The 14,567-nt window shown below is 36.0% G+C and overlaps 2 protein-coding genes across 2 annotated transcripts in view; both read right to left on the reverse strand.

Moving 5' to 3' along the window:
* The window catches only part of LOC137402787 (amiloride-sensitive sodium channel subunit alpha-like), a 33,472-nt gene extending 30,734 nt beyond the window's left edge, over positions 1–2,738 (reverse strand). The window contains exons 1-2 of the mRNA XM_068089293.1: positions 2,660–2,738; positions 2,097–2,197 (exon numbers count right to left, since the gene is read on the reverse strand). Of these exons, the coding sequence (XP_067945394.1) occupies positions 2,097–2,197; positions 2,660–2,738 (180 nt within the window). The remainder of the gene's footprint in view (positions 1–2,096; positions 2,198–2,659) is intronic.
* A 1,306-nt stretch (positions 2,739–4,044) lies between these two features.
* LOC137401611 (GPALPP motifs-containing protein 1-like) lies at positions 4,045–12,875 on the reverse strand. The gene is made up of 6 exons (XM_068088046.1): positions 12,602–12,875; positions 9,759–9,886; positions 7,815–7,973; positions 6,612–6,719; positions 5,856–5,915; positions 4,045–4,439 (listed from the first exon to the last, which is right to left on the reverse strand). The coding sequence occupies exons 1-6, from the start codon at positions 12,840–12,842 to the stop codon at positions 4,278–4,280; spliced, it is 858 nt and encodes a 285-aa protein (XP_067944147.1). The 5' UTR covers positions 12,843–12,875; the 3' UTR covers positions 4,045–4,277.
* Positions 12,876–14,567: the final 1,692 nt, after the last annotated feature.

A 14,567-nucleotide genomic window follows, 5' to 3' on the forward strand; every position in this document is an offset into this window, starting at 1 on the left:
ATAAAAGAAATGGTACAAAGCTGCCGCCAATGCAAGATCAACTCACCCACTCCTGTTGAGCCTCTCAATCATTCAACGTTTCCTGACATTGCTTGGTCGAGACTGGGAACAGACATATTTGAGTTTAAGAAACAACAATATCTATTGGTTGTGGACTATTATAGTCGCTATATAGAGGTCAGACGATTGGACTCAATGGGGACTCTTACTGTCATAGACAAACTTAAGGCTATTTTTTCAGCGCATGGCATTCCACAAGTCATGATATCTGATAACGGTCCCCAGTTTAGCTCAAAAGAATTTTATGAGTTCTCTCGTTTTTATGGCTTTCAGCATATTACTAGCTCTCCACGCTATCCTAAGTCAAACGGAGAAGCTGAGAGAGCTGTTGGCACTGTAAAGAGAATGTGGATGAAATCAGCAGATCCCTATTTGAGCTTAATGATCTACAAAGCTACACCCTTAGAGAATGGCTTTACTCCATCGGAGCTCTTGATGGGCCGACTTCTCAGAACTACTCTGCCGATCCTTCCTGCTCAATGTTCTCTGCAGAGGGGCACTGAATCAGTAGTTGACAAAGAGAAGGAAATAAGAGAAAGGACCATGACGAACTACAACAGAAGACACAGAGCACACCAGTTACCGGAGCTCAAGCCTGGCTCATCAGTTTATGTTAAGGACATGAAACGGGAAGGCACAGTACTAAGTAACATTGCTCCACGTTCTTACAATGTGCAAACTGCTAAGGGGACAATCAGAAGAAACAGGAGTGCTCTGGTGTCTGTCCGGGAAGAGAGCCCCGAGGTGCCATCACCTAAAGCTTCTCTGCCGGGTCCTGAGAGTACAGAGGTGCCAGGTCCTATGATTAACATTGAGGCCGACTCTTCAGGACTGCAGGCACCTGATCTGGATAGCGCAGAGGGCACGAGTTTGCATCTAACTCACTCCGCCAGTTATCCTAGATCAGGTAGAGGTTATGCTCTAGCTAGAGAGCGAAGAATACCTAAAAGACTAGAGGATTACCAGCTCTATTAATATGGACATGCATTCTAAAGACAATCAATGCTACATGCTACCGACCACTTAACTTTCTTCAAAGATAGCTGACTCCTAATACTTGAGGATAGCAATTAACACAACCTTAACTAAGACTCTCATTTTACTGTTTACTTTAGTACTATTTGTTCAAATTGTATACTTACTTTATAAGCTTTCAAGTCGTACGCTTACTTTAGCCTCTGTGTCTAGTTTTCCCCAAAAGTGCCTGTGCGATTCATTTAGTTCAGATGGTTACCCGCTTAGAAAGGGGGATGTTGTATAACTTGGTTATTCTATCGAGTCAAGGAATATGACTTCTAGAGAATACGGACTTCCGGTTATGATCCGAAATAAAGTTGGCCGCACTATTCACTCTTATTAATTATTGATCCAGACGCATCGCCCTTACTACCCATATTCACACAACATGGACTGTTTTGTTACTAGATGCACGGTATGTCAGTATGTGAATTTAATATACATGTATATTTTTTTCCATAAATACAAACAAATAAATGCATCCATATTTATATTTTCTTTGCATTATATTTGTGTAATAAAATTAACAATTATCTATGCAACACAAAAGATCTGAATCGGTATCTGAATCGGATTATTTTTCAATAAGAATCGGTATATCGGATCGGTATCTGAATCGGCTGGTGAAGTTAGAATCGGGGCATCTCTAGTCATAATCCCTCTTTCGCTTGATCTGGACGGTTTAACAGCGGTCAAGTTTTTTTCAATTTTAATCTTGAAACATCCTGGTAGATAGATTACCTCACATATCAAAAACGATTGCAAATGATAAAAAATCTCGATGCTTTCTTATAAAATCTACTCAAATTTTGTGTAAGTTCATTGTTAAGGTATCTATTAGTACGTATCTGAGAATTCAGGGCAACTTTAGACTAACCAACACTCGATAGGTTAAAAGTGATAAAGCTGCCTTTTGTTATGGTAAGTTCATAACAAATTATATTGTATTTTGCAGCATGTAGAAATAGGACCGGAAACGATAACGAATATTTTACAGGAGTTCTTACGCTTAAACTTACCCCTGGCAAAGAGAAGCCATACATACTCCGCTTCGATGCTGTTGCAGCCAGCTTTTTCTTTAAGTTATCTTGACTAGATTCTTTGTAGGATGTACCATATACTAAAATAACCAAATAATTAACATATTGTATGTTATCTCGACTGGACTCCCTGTAAGACACCGCATATACTAAAATAACCAGAGAATTATCACATTCTAAGTTATCTCAACTGATCTCTATTTAAGACACACCCTACACGGAAATAATCAGAAAGTTTACATGTAAATCTCCATGACAGGATAATGCACAAGGTACAAATCCTGCTATGCACTGTGTTTTTGTAATCAAGCTGAAGGGGAGTTGGTGTAAAAGACCATGAAACGGTTACAAGAAAAAAAGTAGTGAGAAGTTAAGGAAATGAGAGACAAAAAGACAGGTTTGAAAGACAAACAAAGTTATTAGGTTTGATAAAAAGTGTGTGACACTTTGGGCACACTGAATGTAGAGCCAAGCTGACTGTAGGTTTGATAAAAAGTGTGTGACACTTTGGGCACACTGAATGTAGAGCCAAGCCGACTGACCCAAGCAACTCAACTCCTGAACTCCTTCTAATAGGAATGCATGGAGCATGTCCTCAAACCCGTTTTCTCCCTGAGACATTTTAATTTAGTTATTTTGCTTGTTTATCCATTTTTGTTGACTTTGTTCTTCATAGCAACCAAGTTTTACAACCATCAAGAAAACAACATAGAAATTTGGCTTTACATAATTAAAAACTCTTTTTCAGAAGCACAATTCAAAAACTGTTAGTATAAACACAGCTTAAAACTATTAAAAACTTGGTGTCACAACCTACCAGTCTGAGAAAAATAATTAATAGAATATGGATAGTATCCTAGCTGAATGCCAGTCATTGCCCGAGTAATAAAAAGTCTTTGGACAAAAGATTTACCTTTTTTAACATGTATAACAACATTCACCATTCTAACTTTTACACTTCATATCATGAGAAAAGTATTTTATGTGCAGTTCAATTGAAGGATAGAATAAGGATGTTTATTCAAATCAGGATATTGACTGGATGTTTATTAGTTGCTGAAAAGCACCAGTTAAATAACAAGTAAAATAAAACAATGAAAGATTGCCACATGTGAAACAAGTAGAGCTGCCCTGGAAAACGTGACATTATCTGTTGACATATCTAAAAGCAAACCGACTCACTCCTGTACCCTGAATAAGAACTGACTACATGTAGAGTTAACCATAGACATCTTACCGTGAGACCTGTCGTTCATCATGTATTCATAGTATTTTCTGCTACCAAAATATCCAACAACCGACTATAGAACTTTGGGGTCTTTGGAGGCTTCAACAAAACTATCTAGAATTGATGCAGAGGCGAAAGTCGCAGGATTCACGAGTGAAACGAAGACCAATTCTTACGGATGAAATAGCTGATGACGTCAGAATATGAGAAGGTTTGAAGAGAGCTGTCGAAGGATGACAATGAAGCTCTTTTGTACTTTATTGATCAGGGTTGCTGAGACAGTATGAGGTGAGCAACAATGGCCACCCTTGGTCAATAAACAACTCAAATGTCAATAGAGATTTTGCCTCGGTAAACAGCAGGCTAGGCCTTTAGTGCTTGATAGTGAAGTACTAGAAGCTAGGCTTGCATGTAGTATATTTACCTTTGTTTTATGTATAATAAGACAATATAAACAGAAATGTTCCATAATAATACTCGCATAGCAACGACACTAAAACTGATGACAATCAGAAACAGGTGTCCATAGATATGTTACACTGTACACTGCTTTTTACCGAACACCCAAAATATAATAATATTCACAAAGAGAAAGCAAATCAACAAGGTTTTGTTAGCTTGAGCCATAGATTGTGACCTATTTACAGTGGCTTTTTATAATCAGAAAACCTTTAGCAATATACAAGACTGCATAAAATGTGGAAAAATAAAAACAAACATCAAATCATACATAATCGTTTGCTAAGAAATTAAAAATATTTACAAAAACAAACAGAAAAATAATTTTAGTATATTTCTCTATAGAAATACACAGCATATTCAAAAATCTAGAAATACAAATTTCTACACAGGTTGATAGCCATTCTCCGACACAGAATGAATGTTTTCGGAGACAAACAACTCCAACGCATGCTGTACCTACCATCACAGCCTCATTCATATTTCTGACTTCCATGGCCAAACCTTGTATCCAATAGCGCTGCCTTTTTTAGAACACTTTTCCTTTGTGCTTCATCGAACTTGTTAACTTCCAAATCAGTTTCACGGGAGAATGGAACTCTCTGAGCCTTTTCTCCCTTGGCCTTTGACTTTTTCTACAAGATGAAGAAAAGATAACTTCTAATGGATAGCGAAAGTAGAGTGACACTAATTAATTTTATGTTCAAGCTACTTAGCGCATTTTCAGCTGAACACAGCAAGTCATAAAACCAGTCTGCTTTTCTGCGTACAAATAAATAGGAAAGCGTGTTGAACCAAGTCACTTGGGAAATGTGAAGCTCAAAGACAAACGAATAGAAACCAACAAAGCTCTTGTGTCGGTTAACTGTAATGATTAAGCCAAGGTAACCCGTATTTTAGTATGACAGCAACATAAAGACGACAAATATTTACTATATTGAAAATATATGCACAACTAAAACAAAAAAAATTAAATATTAAGTTGGATATTCACTCCCTCGTAAATTTTATTGTAAAAGTAAGACTTTTTATTTTACATGCTGGCAATCAATTATACCACCATAAAAGTTAAAGCTGTAAAGATATTGGCTGTAAAGGTATTGGCTGTAAAGGTAATAGCTGTAAAGATATTGGCTGTAAAGGTATTGGCTGTAAAGGTAATAGCTGTAAAGATATTGGCTGTAAAGGTATTGGCTGTAAAGGTAATAGCTGTAAAGATATTGGCTGTAAAGGTATTGGCTGTAAAGGTAATAGCTGTAAAGATATTGGCTGTAAAGATATTGGCTGTAAAGGTATTGGCTGTAAAGATATTGGCTGTAAAGGTAATAGCTGTAAAGGTAATAGCTGTAAAGATATTGGCTGTAAAGATATTGGCTGTAAAGGTAATAGCTGTAAAGATATTGGCTGTAAAGATATTGACTGTAAAGGTATTGGCTGTAAAGGTATTAGCTGTAAAGGTAATAGCTGTACAGATATTGGCTGTAAAGGTATAGGCTGTAAAGGTATTGGCTGTAAAGGTAATAGTTGTAAATATATTGGCTGTAAAGATATTGGATGTAAAGGTATTGAATGTAAAAGTATTGAATGTAAAGGTATTGAATGTAAAGGTATTGGCTGTAAAAGTATTGACTGTAAAGGTATTAGATGGAAAGGTATTGGCTGTGATGGTATTGATTGGCACATGGAACAGTCTCCCAACAAACTTATGTGAAATTTCAACACTTCGTAGCTTTAAAAGATATTAAGAGCAAGTTGTTAGACCTGGTCTTGTTAAAGACTGGTCTACTTTTCTAATTTTGGTGAATTGGTGAATGAAATGGTTGTCTTCATAGCCATCCACTTCTGTGGGCTTAGCGCCTCGATGAGATGCAGTGCTACTGCACATCTGGGCCTAATCGTACTTTAATATGTAGGAATTTGGCTTGCATTTATATTTTTTCTATTTAATAAATATTGTAACTATAATTATTTTTCGCTTCATGTTATTTGTTTACCAATTGATAAAATAACACCCGCACGCACACACACAGAAATTTAAGCTGACACATTACCATTTCCTTTTTCAGCTTCTTCTGGTGCATGTCATATAATGACTCTTGTCTCTCGGAGTCCTGAAATGTAAACAATACAACTGAAAATGCATAAAGAAAATATTTAAAAGTTAAGCAAAACAAATTCAAGTAACACCTCATTTGTCAGATTGTAATAATTTCCGTATCCAGACAGCTACCTTTATAAGATAGACAGTTTATATGGATGTCTATTCTACACAGTGTCTATCCACTATTTAAATTTACCATGCATGCTAGGAGTTTGCATGTAATGTAATATTATTCAGGCAGTTCCTATGTACAGCTATAAACCTAAAGTCAGTGATGTACATAAATGGTCCACGCACACTCCACATCACAGCTGGTAGGATATAATGAATGCAACGTGTTTTTATTGCCAGCACAAAAACTATTAGCTACGTAAGTACTAAACAATTACATACTTTATAATATAAATAATTATTTCTTAATGCCTATCTTTGTTTTTCCGTTGTTTTGCATTTGTTTAGAACAATGGTTGTGTGCTCTGTGCCCATGTAGTTGGTCGTTAAAATGTTTATTAACAAACTACAAATAATAAATATATATTATATAATGCTAGAACTTACTAGATAAGCAAAAACAAATAACGAGTCATCCAAATCTGTTTCATGACAAGACAAGTTTCTTTAACAGTTTTTGTCATTTAGTCAAACAAGAGAAATGAGGAGACGCGTAAATAAGTATGCACAGGCCGTTCCAACATTTTACTCTTACATTGAATTTGCTGAGCTTGTCGGCAATCTCCTTATCACGTCTGCTGCCCGCTATGTTTTCATATCGACGTTTTTCTGGTTGTTTTACTGCCTCCTTCCTGTCATCATCCTAAAATATAACAGAGAATCTAAGAAGAGATCTGATGTAATCTCATTCCTCAAGAGTTCTGTATAACTTGATCTGTATGACAATAGGCAACCCTACCATACACCATATTCCTGCTCATTATATGGTACTATCCATTGATGGCTGTTAAATGTATGATCACATCAAAGTCTAGTATATTTTATTAGAAAGTAAAGATAATATGCTATTATTTGAAATTTTGTTAGCTGCTTCAGGTGATCTGACTGCCAGGATTTTTTAAAATTAAAATCGACAAAACTTGATCGCAGATAAAATACTCGAATGTGAAAGACGTGCCTAATCATATCGTCAACCGTCTCGCTCTCAGTTCACAACTGATAGATACGAGCTTATCAGCACCAGTTACTCATGTGTTTACACAATCTTAAGAGAAAAAAAGAGACAAATTTCCACCAACCTATTTTTAAATCATTTGAGACATCTATAGAAATGTGTGTGAGGCTATATTTGAAGTTTTATTTCAACAATTATGAGCAAATACAAAATAACATATGTCAATAGAGACGCGTAACACCATGACTTGAACGTAGTAGATGATGCCAATAACGAGAAGAATTTGCAGCCACGTAACTATTGAGGTCATTTTGGGAGAAGTCGGGGCAATTCCTTTTCTACTGAGCATTATAACAGCGATCAAGTTTTGCCAATTTTAATCTCAAAACATCCTGGCAGTCAGATCACCTGAAACAACAGACAAAATCTCAAATGATAAAAAAAATATTCATACTTTTTGATAAAATCTACTAGAATGTGATGTGATAATATTTTTTACAAAACTTTCAAGTAATACCGGTAGATATTTTGTAATTAATATATTTAAAACAAATTATAATTAACTCAAAATTGTTACAGCTAATTAACTTCCAACAACTGATCGGAAATGCGGCAACAATGAAAAGAAGCTGTTTATCAGAGCAAACGAAAAATTTCAATAATAATTTCTAACCAGGAAGTTTAGCGATACCAATTTCACGAGAAGACAACTCTTTCTTTTGACAACAATGCCATACAAAGTCAGAAACAGTATCATACTACTTCCGAGTGTTCTATTTCAACCTGTTTATCGGAGGGAGCCTTGGTCCATGAACTGTCCTGCTGTGGTGCAGCTTTATTCCTGAATGTTCTTGCCGTTAGCCCTATATCCTGAGCTAGACTAATTGTGGGAAGGGACGTCATCCACTCCTCTCGCCCTCCTAAATCTTTGTTCACCTCATTCTAAAATTTTATACGCAAACATTTTATATCACATATTAGAATCTATCTAAGCTCTTCGGTAGAAACCGACTACCCTCACAGCATTGCAACTTATAAACAAACAGAGAATTACCTCCCCTGGAGTTCACCAGTTTCTCAATAGACTAGCAAGTGCGAGATAGAGAGGGAAGATCAGTAAGCGTGAGAACCCGAGAGACACACTGCATTGTTACTCTCTCAAGTCATTCATAAAATATCTTATGGGTTTAAAAATATAACCTGTGCTTCTTAGGAAACAATAGAGCTCTCAAACAGTAACTGTAGTTGATGTATATGTTATCTATAAAGCTCAAAGTTTATCGCTGTCTGTCGTCGTTAGTTTGGATGACTGCCTGTCCAGCTATAGCTATTGAAATCATGTAATTGAAAGCTCGCTGCGTGCTGGATTTAAACTCACAACCATTAATTTCAAAACTACGAATTTAACCACTGAGATATGCAGTCCTTAGTATTCTATTGTTCTTATCACACACCGTATACACTTTTCTCAAATGCACACGCTAAATGATGTATTAATTGAAACTCTATGGACTCTAATAACTCTATGAAACATGACGCTTTTTCATGTTTTCTATTTTAAGTTTGTCATAAAGTTAAATTGCTAAATCGCAGTAAAGGTTAATACTTTTCCAGCGGATAATTGTATTACCTCGAGTAGGAATAGCATAATAATACATTCTCTCTCCGTTTGGCCAGCCAAAGTACCAGAGAAAGAGAGCCCGACATCTCATTTTTACATTTGTTCTAGTGTCGAGAGGTACCAGTATTGTCGTATTCAAAGTTTTGATGGATAATGTAGCTTCTGCTGTAACAGTATTTTTTATACACACACACTTCTATGCACGAATTGTTATTATTAATTCAACATATTCAGGATTTTTAATTTGGGTTCTCAGTTCATATTAATTGTATCAGTGTCAAATCATCTTTAATAATTGTAATCGTAGCACCAGCACTTAATTTAGCTATTACTTGCTAACTATTTCACATTTACATATTTTCTTCATGATATGAAGATTGAAAGTTGTAGTTTTTTGACAGTTTGAAAACTTTTACAGTTGTTTTATTTTTTCTTCTAATTCATTTAAACTTTACAAAACACTTTTCCCATGATATGAAGTTTGAAAGTTAGAATGGTAACTGTTGTTATATGTTAAATACAAATCAATTTTCTGTGTAAAGACTTTTATTACCCAAGCAACGCCGGGTATTCATCTAGTATATACAGTATATATGCAAGTCAACATTTTATTAGGATCGCTTATCAGAGTGCCCTATCAAGGAGTCATGGTGGAGTGTTCAGTAGGTTTGAATCAGTGGTTCAGGGTTTGAATCGCACAAGGATAATTAGTGTGGTGTAGGAAAGACATCCAAACGTCCTCAACCAAATTTGATTTACTAAAATATTCCTAGACAGCAGCGCTTGGAGCAGACATTGTCAAGTGGTTAGGGTGCAGATTTGAGATCGATAGAGCAGTAGTTCGAGTCAAACACGGACTATTTGTGGTGTTAGGAAGAGCATCCAACCACAACTGCTCCTGTGCTTCAACCAGCTATCAGTATTAGTGCCAGAGTGTATCTGGAACAACTATGGTACTTCTGGCAGCAAGGTTCATCTGGCAGCAAGGTACACCTGACAGCAAGGTACATCTAGCTGCAAGGCACATCTGGCAGCAAGGTACATCTGGCAGCAAGGTACATCTGGCAGCAAGGTAGGAAAAACTAATAGAAGATCTTTAGACTGACCTCTTTTCTTTTCCGCTCGGCTTCCAGACTTCTATTTCTAGCAGCGAATTCCTCGGCAGCGTCATACTGTGCATTGGCAGGAGCAGCTAGATGTATGGAAGGACCTATAAGCTCATCCTCAGAGCTATCTAGATAGAACAAAATAAGATGAGCTTCAAAGGTACACAATTATTCAACTATATTATATTTAATTATATTATTAGTAGCCGACGTAAAACCCATGAAGTCGCTTGGCCATCTTCATATTTTCATCAACACAGAAAACCAAATATAAAATAGCTAGTATCAAACAATTTCTAAAAATTAAATTCAAATTGGAGTTGTTATCATTTCTAAACCTGAGACTGATTTTCAGACAACGAAGTGCTGCCATAGCTGGTCAGCGTCGAGGAGTGTGGCCACACTGATTGATATCTTATAATCAGTGTTAGTCTCTATGTTTTTTCTATGAAGTTTTATTAAAATGACTAATTTCACATTGACCACAGTCTGATGACCATTGACCACCGCCTGATGACCATTGACCACTGTCTGATAATCATTGACCACTGTCTGATGACCATTGACCAGTCTGATGACCATTGACCACCGCCTGATGACCATTGACCACTGTCTGATGACCATTGACCACCGTCTGATGACCATTGACCACCGCCTGATGACCATTGACCACCGCCTGATGACCATTGACCACTGTCTGATGACCATTGGCCACTGTCTGATGACCATTGACCACAGTCTGATGACCATTGACCGCTGTCTGATGACCATTGACCGCAGTCTGATGACCATTTTCATAACATTATTGGATATTTGTATCACCAATTTGTTGATCTCAAATTTCAAATGCCTTTCGTGTCATACCATACAGTGCTTGCAAGCAAACGGCTCCTGTATCTTACTGTACATATTATAAACATGCTTTTGGAAAAAAGAGCTTTTACTGCCAATCTCGTCGAAATGCTGTTTGAACATAGGCCTTTAAAAAAGAAAGCACTACACCTCTGAAACAACAAGCTGCAATCAATCACCAACCGGAGAAGTCTTGACTTATGAAAACCTAATTATCCGACACCTAAAGGATCATTCCCATGGCTAGAAAATTACACACGCTGCAACTTCGTGAGAGCCAACACTACCATAACCTGCAATTCCACTATCTCATATGCGGTAACAAGACTCGTCCCTTCAAACACCTGAGCTACCAGACCAAGGGTTAGGAGAGACCAAATCCAGTAAATAAAGGATAGCCAGCGAAATACACACTTGTGACGGTGCCCAGGGACTACCCCCTAAACGTCCGAATCAAGACCAAACCAAAGCAAAAAATGACCAGCCAGAAATGACAATTTAATATCAGACACAGCCACAAAAGTAACTATTTTTGAGATTTTAATATTCATAATTTTTCCACAGGATCTTTCACAACATGTTGTAATCTTTTGCACGTCACACTTCTTTTAGCCAATGATACGCTGACTTATTTTTGTCTCCTATAAATAGTAAAAACAGAATAAATACTGCAGCATTTTTCTAAGTTCGGCATTCAGTCACTGGATCTACACAGAGCAAGGCAAGTGGAGCTATTTTACAATATAATGTAAGGCAGTTGCTGAGTTCTACAATTTTTGGGAGTTATAGACTTATTTTAAAACTTATGTATTCAAGTCTTGGATTTTAATTAATCGGTTAACTTTTTCTCTTACCTTAATGATTTTTATTTGATTAATTTTGTCTAAACTACTTAAATAGTATCTTACACTTTATATTTTGTGACTGATTGTTTTTTTGACAAAATCTGTCTTTATTAAAAATAGAACATTGTGAACTTTGCTGAAACAGTTTAATTATTGAGCTGGCAGGTTACCCCACAAGTTTTGTCTTGGGAGTAATTCGCAAGGTCAATGAACTTTCATGCAATATGTCGATGCACCAAAGTCATAACTGCATGTCTTGAGTTCGGGTTGTTGGTATTTAAAATCTAAACATTACGCAATAGAACTAGGGTTTGTTTTTAAACATTGGTGGAGTAAATGACAATCAGCGCGCACCCTCAAACATCTTCACCGATGTATCAGAGGCAAATTCTTTACAATATGAACGATTATATCATATTTTACTGAAAAAACAAACATTGTGATGCATGTTACACTTTACCTGTGGTGCTGAATGAGAACACAACTATCAATTAAAGCTGGTCTTTTGAGATCATTCAATAGCATATTGAATCTATACATTTGCCAGAAGAAATAAAATTACATCACTCATCTTTTCTAACTGAACCAGCTAAATGTTTGCAAAAATTGATTGTGTGAGCAACCCCTCGAATATCAAGAATGACGTCTGCTTAGCTTACTGCAAGCAGGCGTTGTCCGTGTTTTTAAAGTATTGATACACAAACAATGGCATTGTGATCTTGGCTAGACATGTCTGAGTCCAGTGGAAATGGAACCTCAACCACTGGAGATATGCCAAGTTTCAGAGAACAATTTAAGGTCGGATGTCATTTCTGTCACCACCAGTGGCTTCTTTTAGAAATTCAACTCTGACCCGTTTTTAGCAGATCAGATGTTCTACACCACTAGGTTACTCTCACTGACTAGCGCTTAGTAACGGTCAGGATGAAAACACAAAAATAGTACTTAGACAAAAACCTAAAAACTGGAGAACTACAAAAAGGTATTCGGAATTCAGCGTTATATAAACCTACGAAAAAGTTGCAGCGTAAATCAAACATTACTAGTAATTTTAAGGAGCTGACAAAGGCAGTGAAGTGTTCAGAGAATGTCAGTCGTTAGTATTAAACATATTCTGGGTGCTTTGCAGCTGTTGAAAATACATACCTGAATTGAAAGATGGGTGCTTGTAGCCTGACGGAGGTAAAGTTGGGCCAACAATGTTTTTTCGACTAGGTTTGGTTGCTGGAAGGACTGGCCCGTATTCACTAGCATCATCTGCAGCCTTACGGTCGCTAAAACCTGGTGGCAGCGTTGGACCAAAAGCAGCATCTTCACATTCCAATGATGAAGAGCTTTGCTCATCTGCTTTTCGAAATGAAGGAGGCAACGCGGGGCCGATTTCCATACCTTTAGTTTTTATCCTCAAAGGTTACAAAGAGTGAATTTATAAAACAGTAATAATAAATCTATCCGTACTGTTCTGTGGAAATAAGAGAAATACACCAGAAAATGGCAACGAATAATTTGCCAAATTTAATTATAATTTAGGCTGTAGATCTGAGATAAGTTGACTTCTGTGACAGAAATTAACTGATCATTAATCTATTGAACTGTTAAGAAGGAGAATACGCAGTGGCATTATAGGTAATCATTTAAAACTTATGAATAGAAAGCAATAAACTAGTTCCATACAGAGATCAGCTTTTCACAACCTAATAATGCAAATTAATGAACATTTAATTTTCTTCACCACAACAAACAGACTATAATTACATTATACAATTATTAATCGACTATATTTGGCTATTGAAACCTTTCGAATTGTGCATGCTTACAATTTATACATTATGATTAACCGAAGGCCCAGTGTTGCACAGATGTTAAAACAGCTTATACACAGTAGGAGGTAATGTAGTTGCTATTGGCTAATTTGAATAAACTAGTATCTGTATTGCTAAATGTAATAATAAGAACTGTGAGAGCAAGCTTTAGTGATGTAACACAAAGTCGCTATGCGTATTTCAACCTAGATAATGAGTAACTGCCCATTTTATCCCATGTAACTCAGTGGGTTAGCTTGTCACCTTCAGAACAGGAGACTTTGAGGTCAAATCCTCAACGATACATATTTTTCATTACTAGACTTTAATCGCCGTAACTAAACATACGGTACACAAAAAGTCAAAAAGACGAAAATATAAACACTGACATCTATATAGATAAACATCCGGTAACCATACAGAGTGGTGTAGGGCTATAGCTAGTTAAAGTCGTATGTTTAGAAGTCCCACAGCAAGTGAACATTAAAACTACTACCCTTCCAGTTAATATTTCATCTGCCGCAGCAACACCACTCGCTATAAATAATATAGCATGATAATAATATAAGTAATATAAAATTAATTACTGGGCCTGCTGTTAGAATATCTTGACCAAAATTTTTTAGTTTTTATTAGATTATAATAATGCTTTATTCATTGAGAAACAAGAGTATAAGGCTTTTAGCATTTTTGTTGCTGTAAATTTTGGAATAACAGGCAGGTATCAAAAAATACAGCTAGACATTGACATGCAGGGTTAATCCTTTTAAATATCTGCTTCAATGTTGAAACAGACACATGTAAAATAAATATTCTAATAGGAATAATTTTGTTTCGTTTAATTTGTTTCGCAGCTCAAATTCCTAATATAAAATACTTGAAAAAATAAAACATAATTAAAAAAAAGTATTATATAAAACTATATGAAAAACTAAATTTAAAAATATAACTAATGTATAAGAAACTAAATAAACAAAGTTATAATTGATACAAGCAATTCTAATCGTCACACTATCTTTGTTTATGATAAGCAAATTAAAGTGTAGCCTTGGCGATACCGGAAACAAAAAGTGCATAGGTAATGGTAGAGATAGAAAGATAGTCTAATTTGGATTATGCGAACTTTAAATTAGCATAACGTTTTTAAGTAGCATTATTTTTAAATTTGTTCAACTTTATCTCGAGTGATTATTGCAATGCTTCCAATTTCACTCATTTTAGACTCTCCTTTCTTAGCATCACTTTCACTTTCTTCCCTAAGATAACTAGCGGCAAGCTTGGCAACTCTGGAAAGCTTATATGAGAATGTC

Source organism: Watersipora subatra, chromosome 8, assembly GCF_963576615.1.
Source record: "Watersipora subatra chromosome 8, tzWatSuba1.1, whole genome shotgun sequence".
Lineage (NCBI taxonomy): Eukaryota > Metazoa > Bryozoa > Gymnolaemata > Cheilostomatida > Watersiporidae > Watersipora > Watersipora subatra.

Excerpts from the sequence above, each read along its gene's own strand:
- LOC137401611 (XM_068088046.1), bottom strand. The coding sequence starts at position 12,842 with ATGGAAATCGGCCCCGCGTTGCCTCCTTCATTTCGAAAAGCAGATGAG. Across the intron at positions 7,974-9,758 it reads CCGAGCGGAAAAGAAAAGAG|AATGAGGTGAACAAAGATTT; the intron begins GTCAGTCTAAAG and ends ATAAAATTTTAG. Across the intron at positions 6,720-7,814 it reads AGGCTCCCTCCGATAAACAG|GATGATGACAGGAAGGAGGC; the intron begins GTTGAAATAGAA and ends GTTATATTTTAG.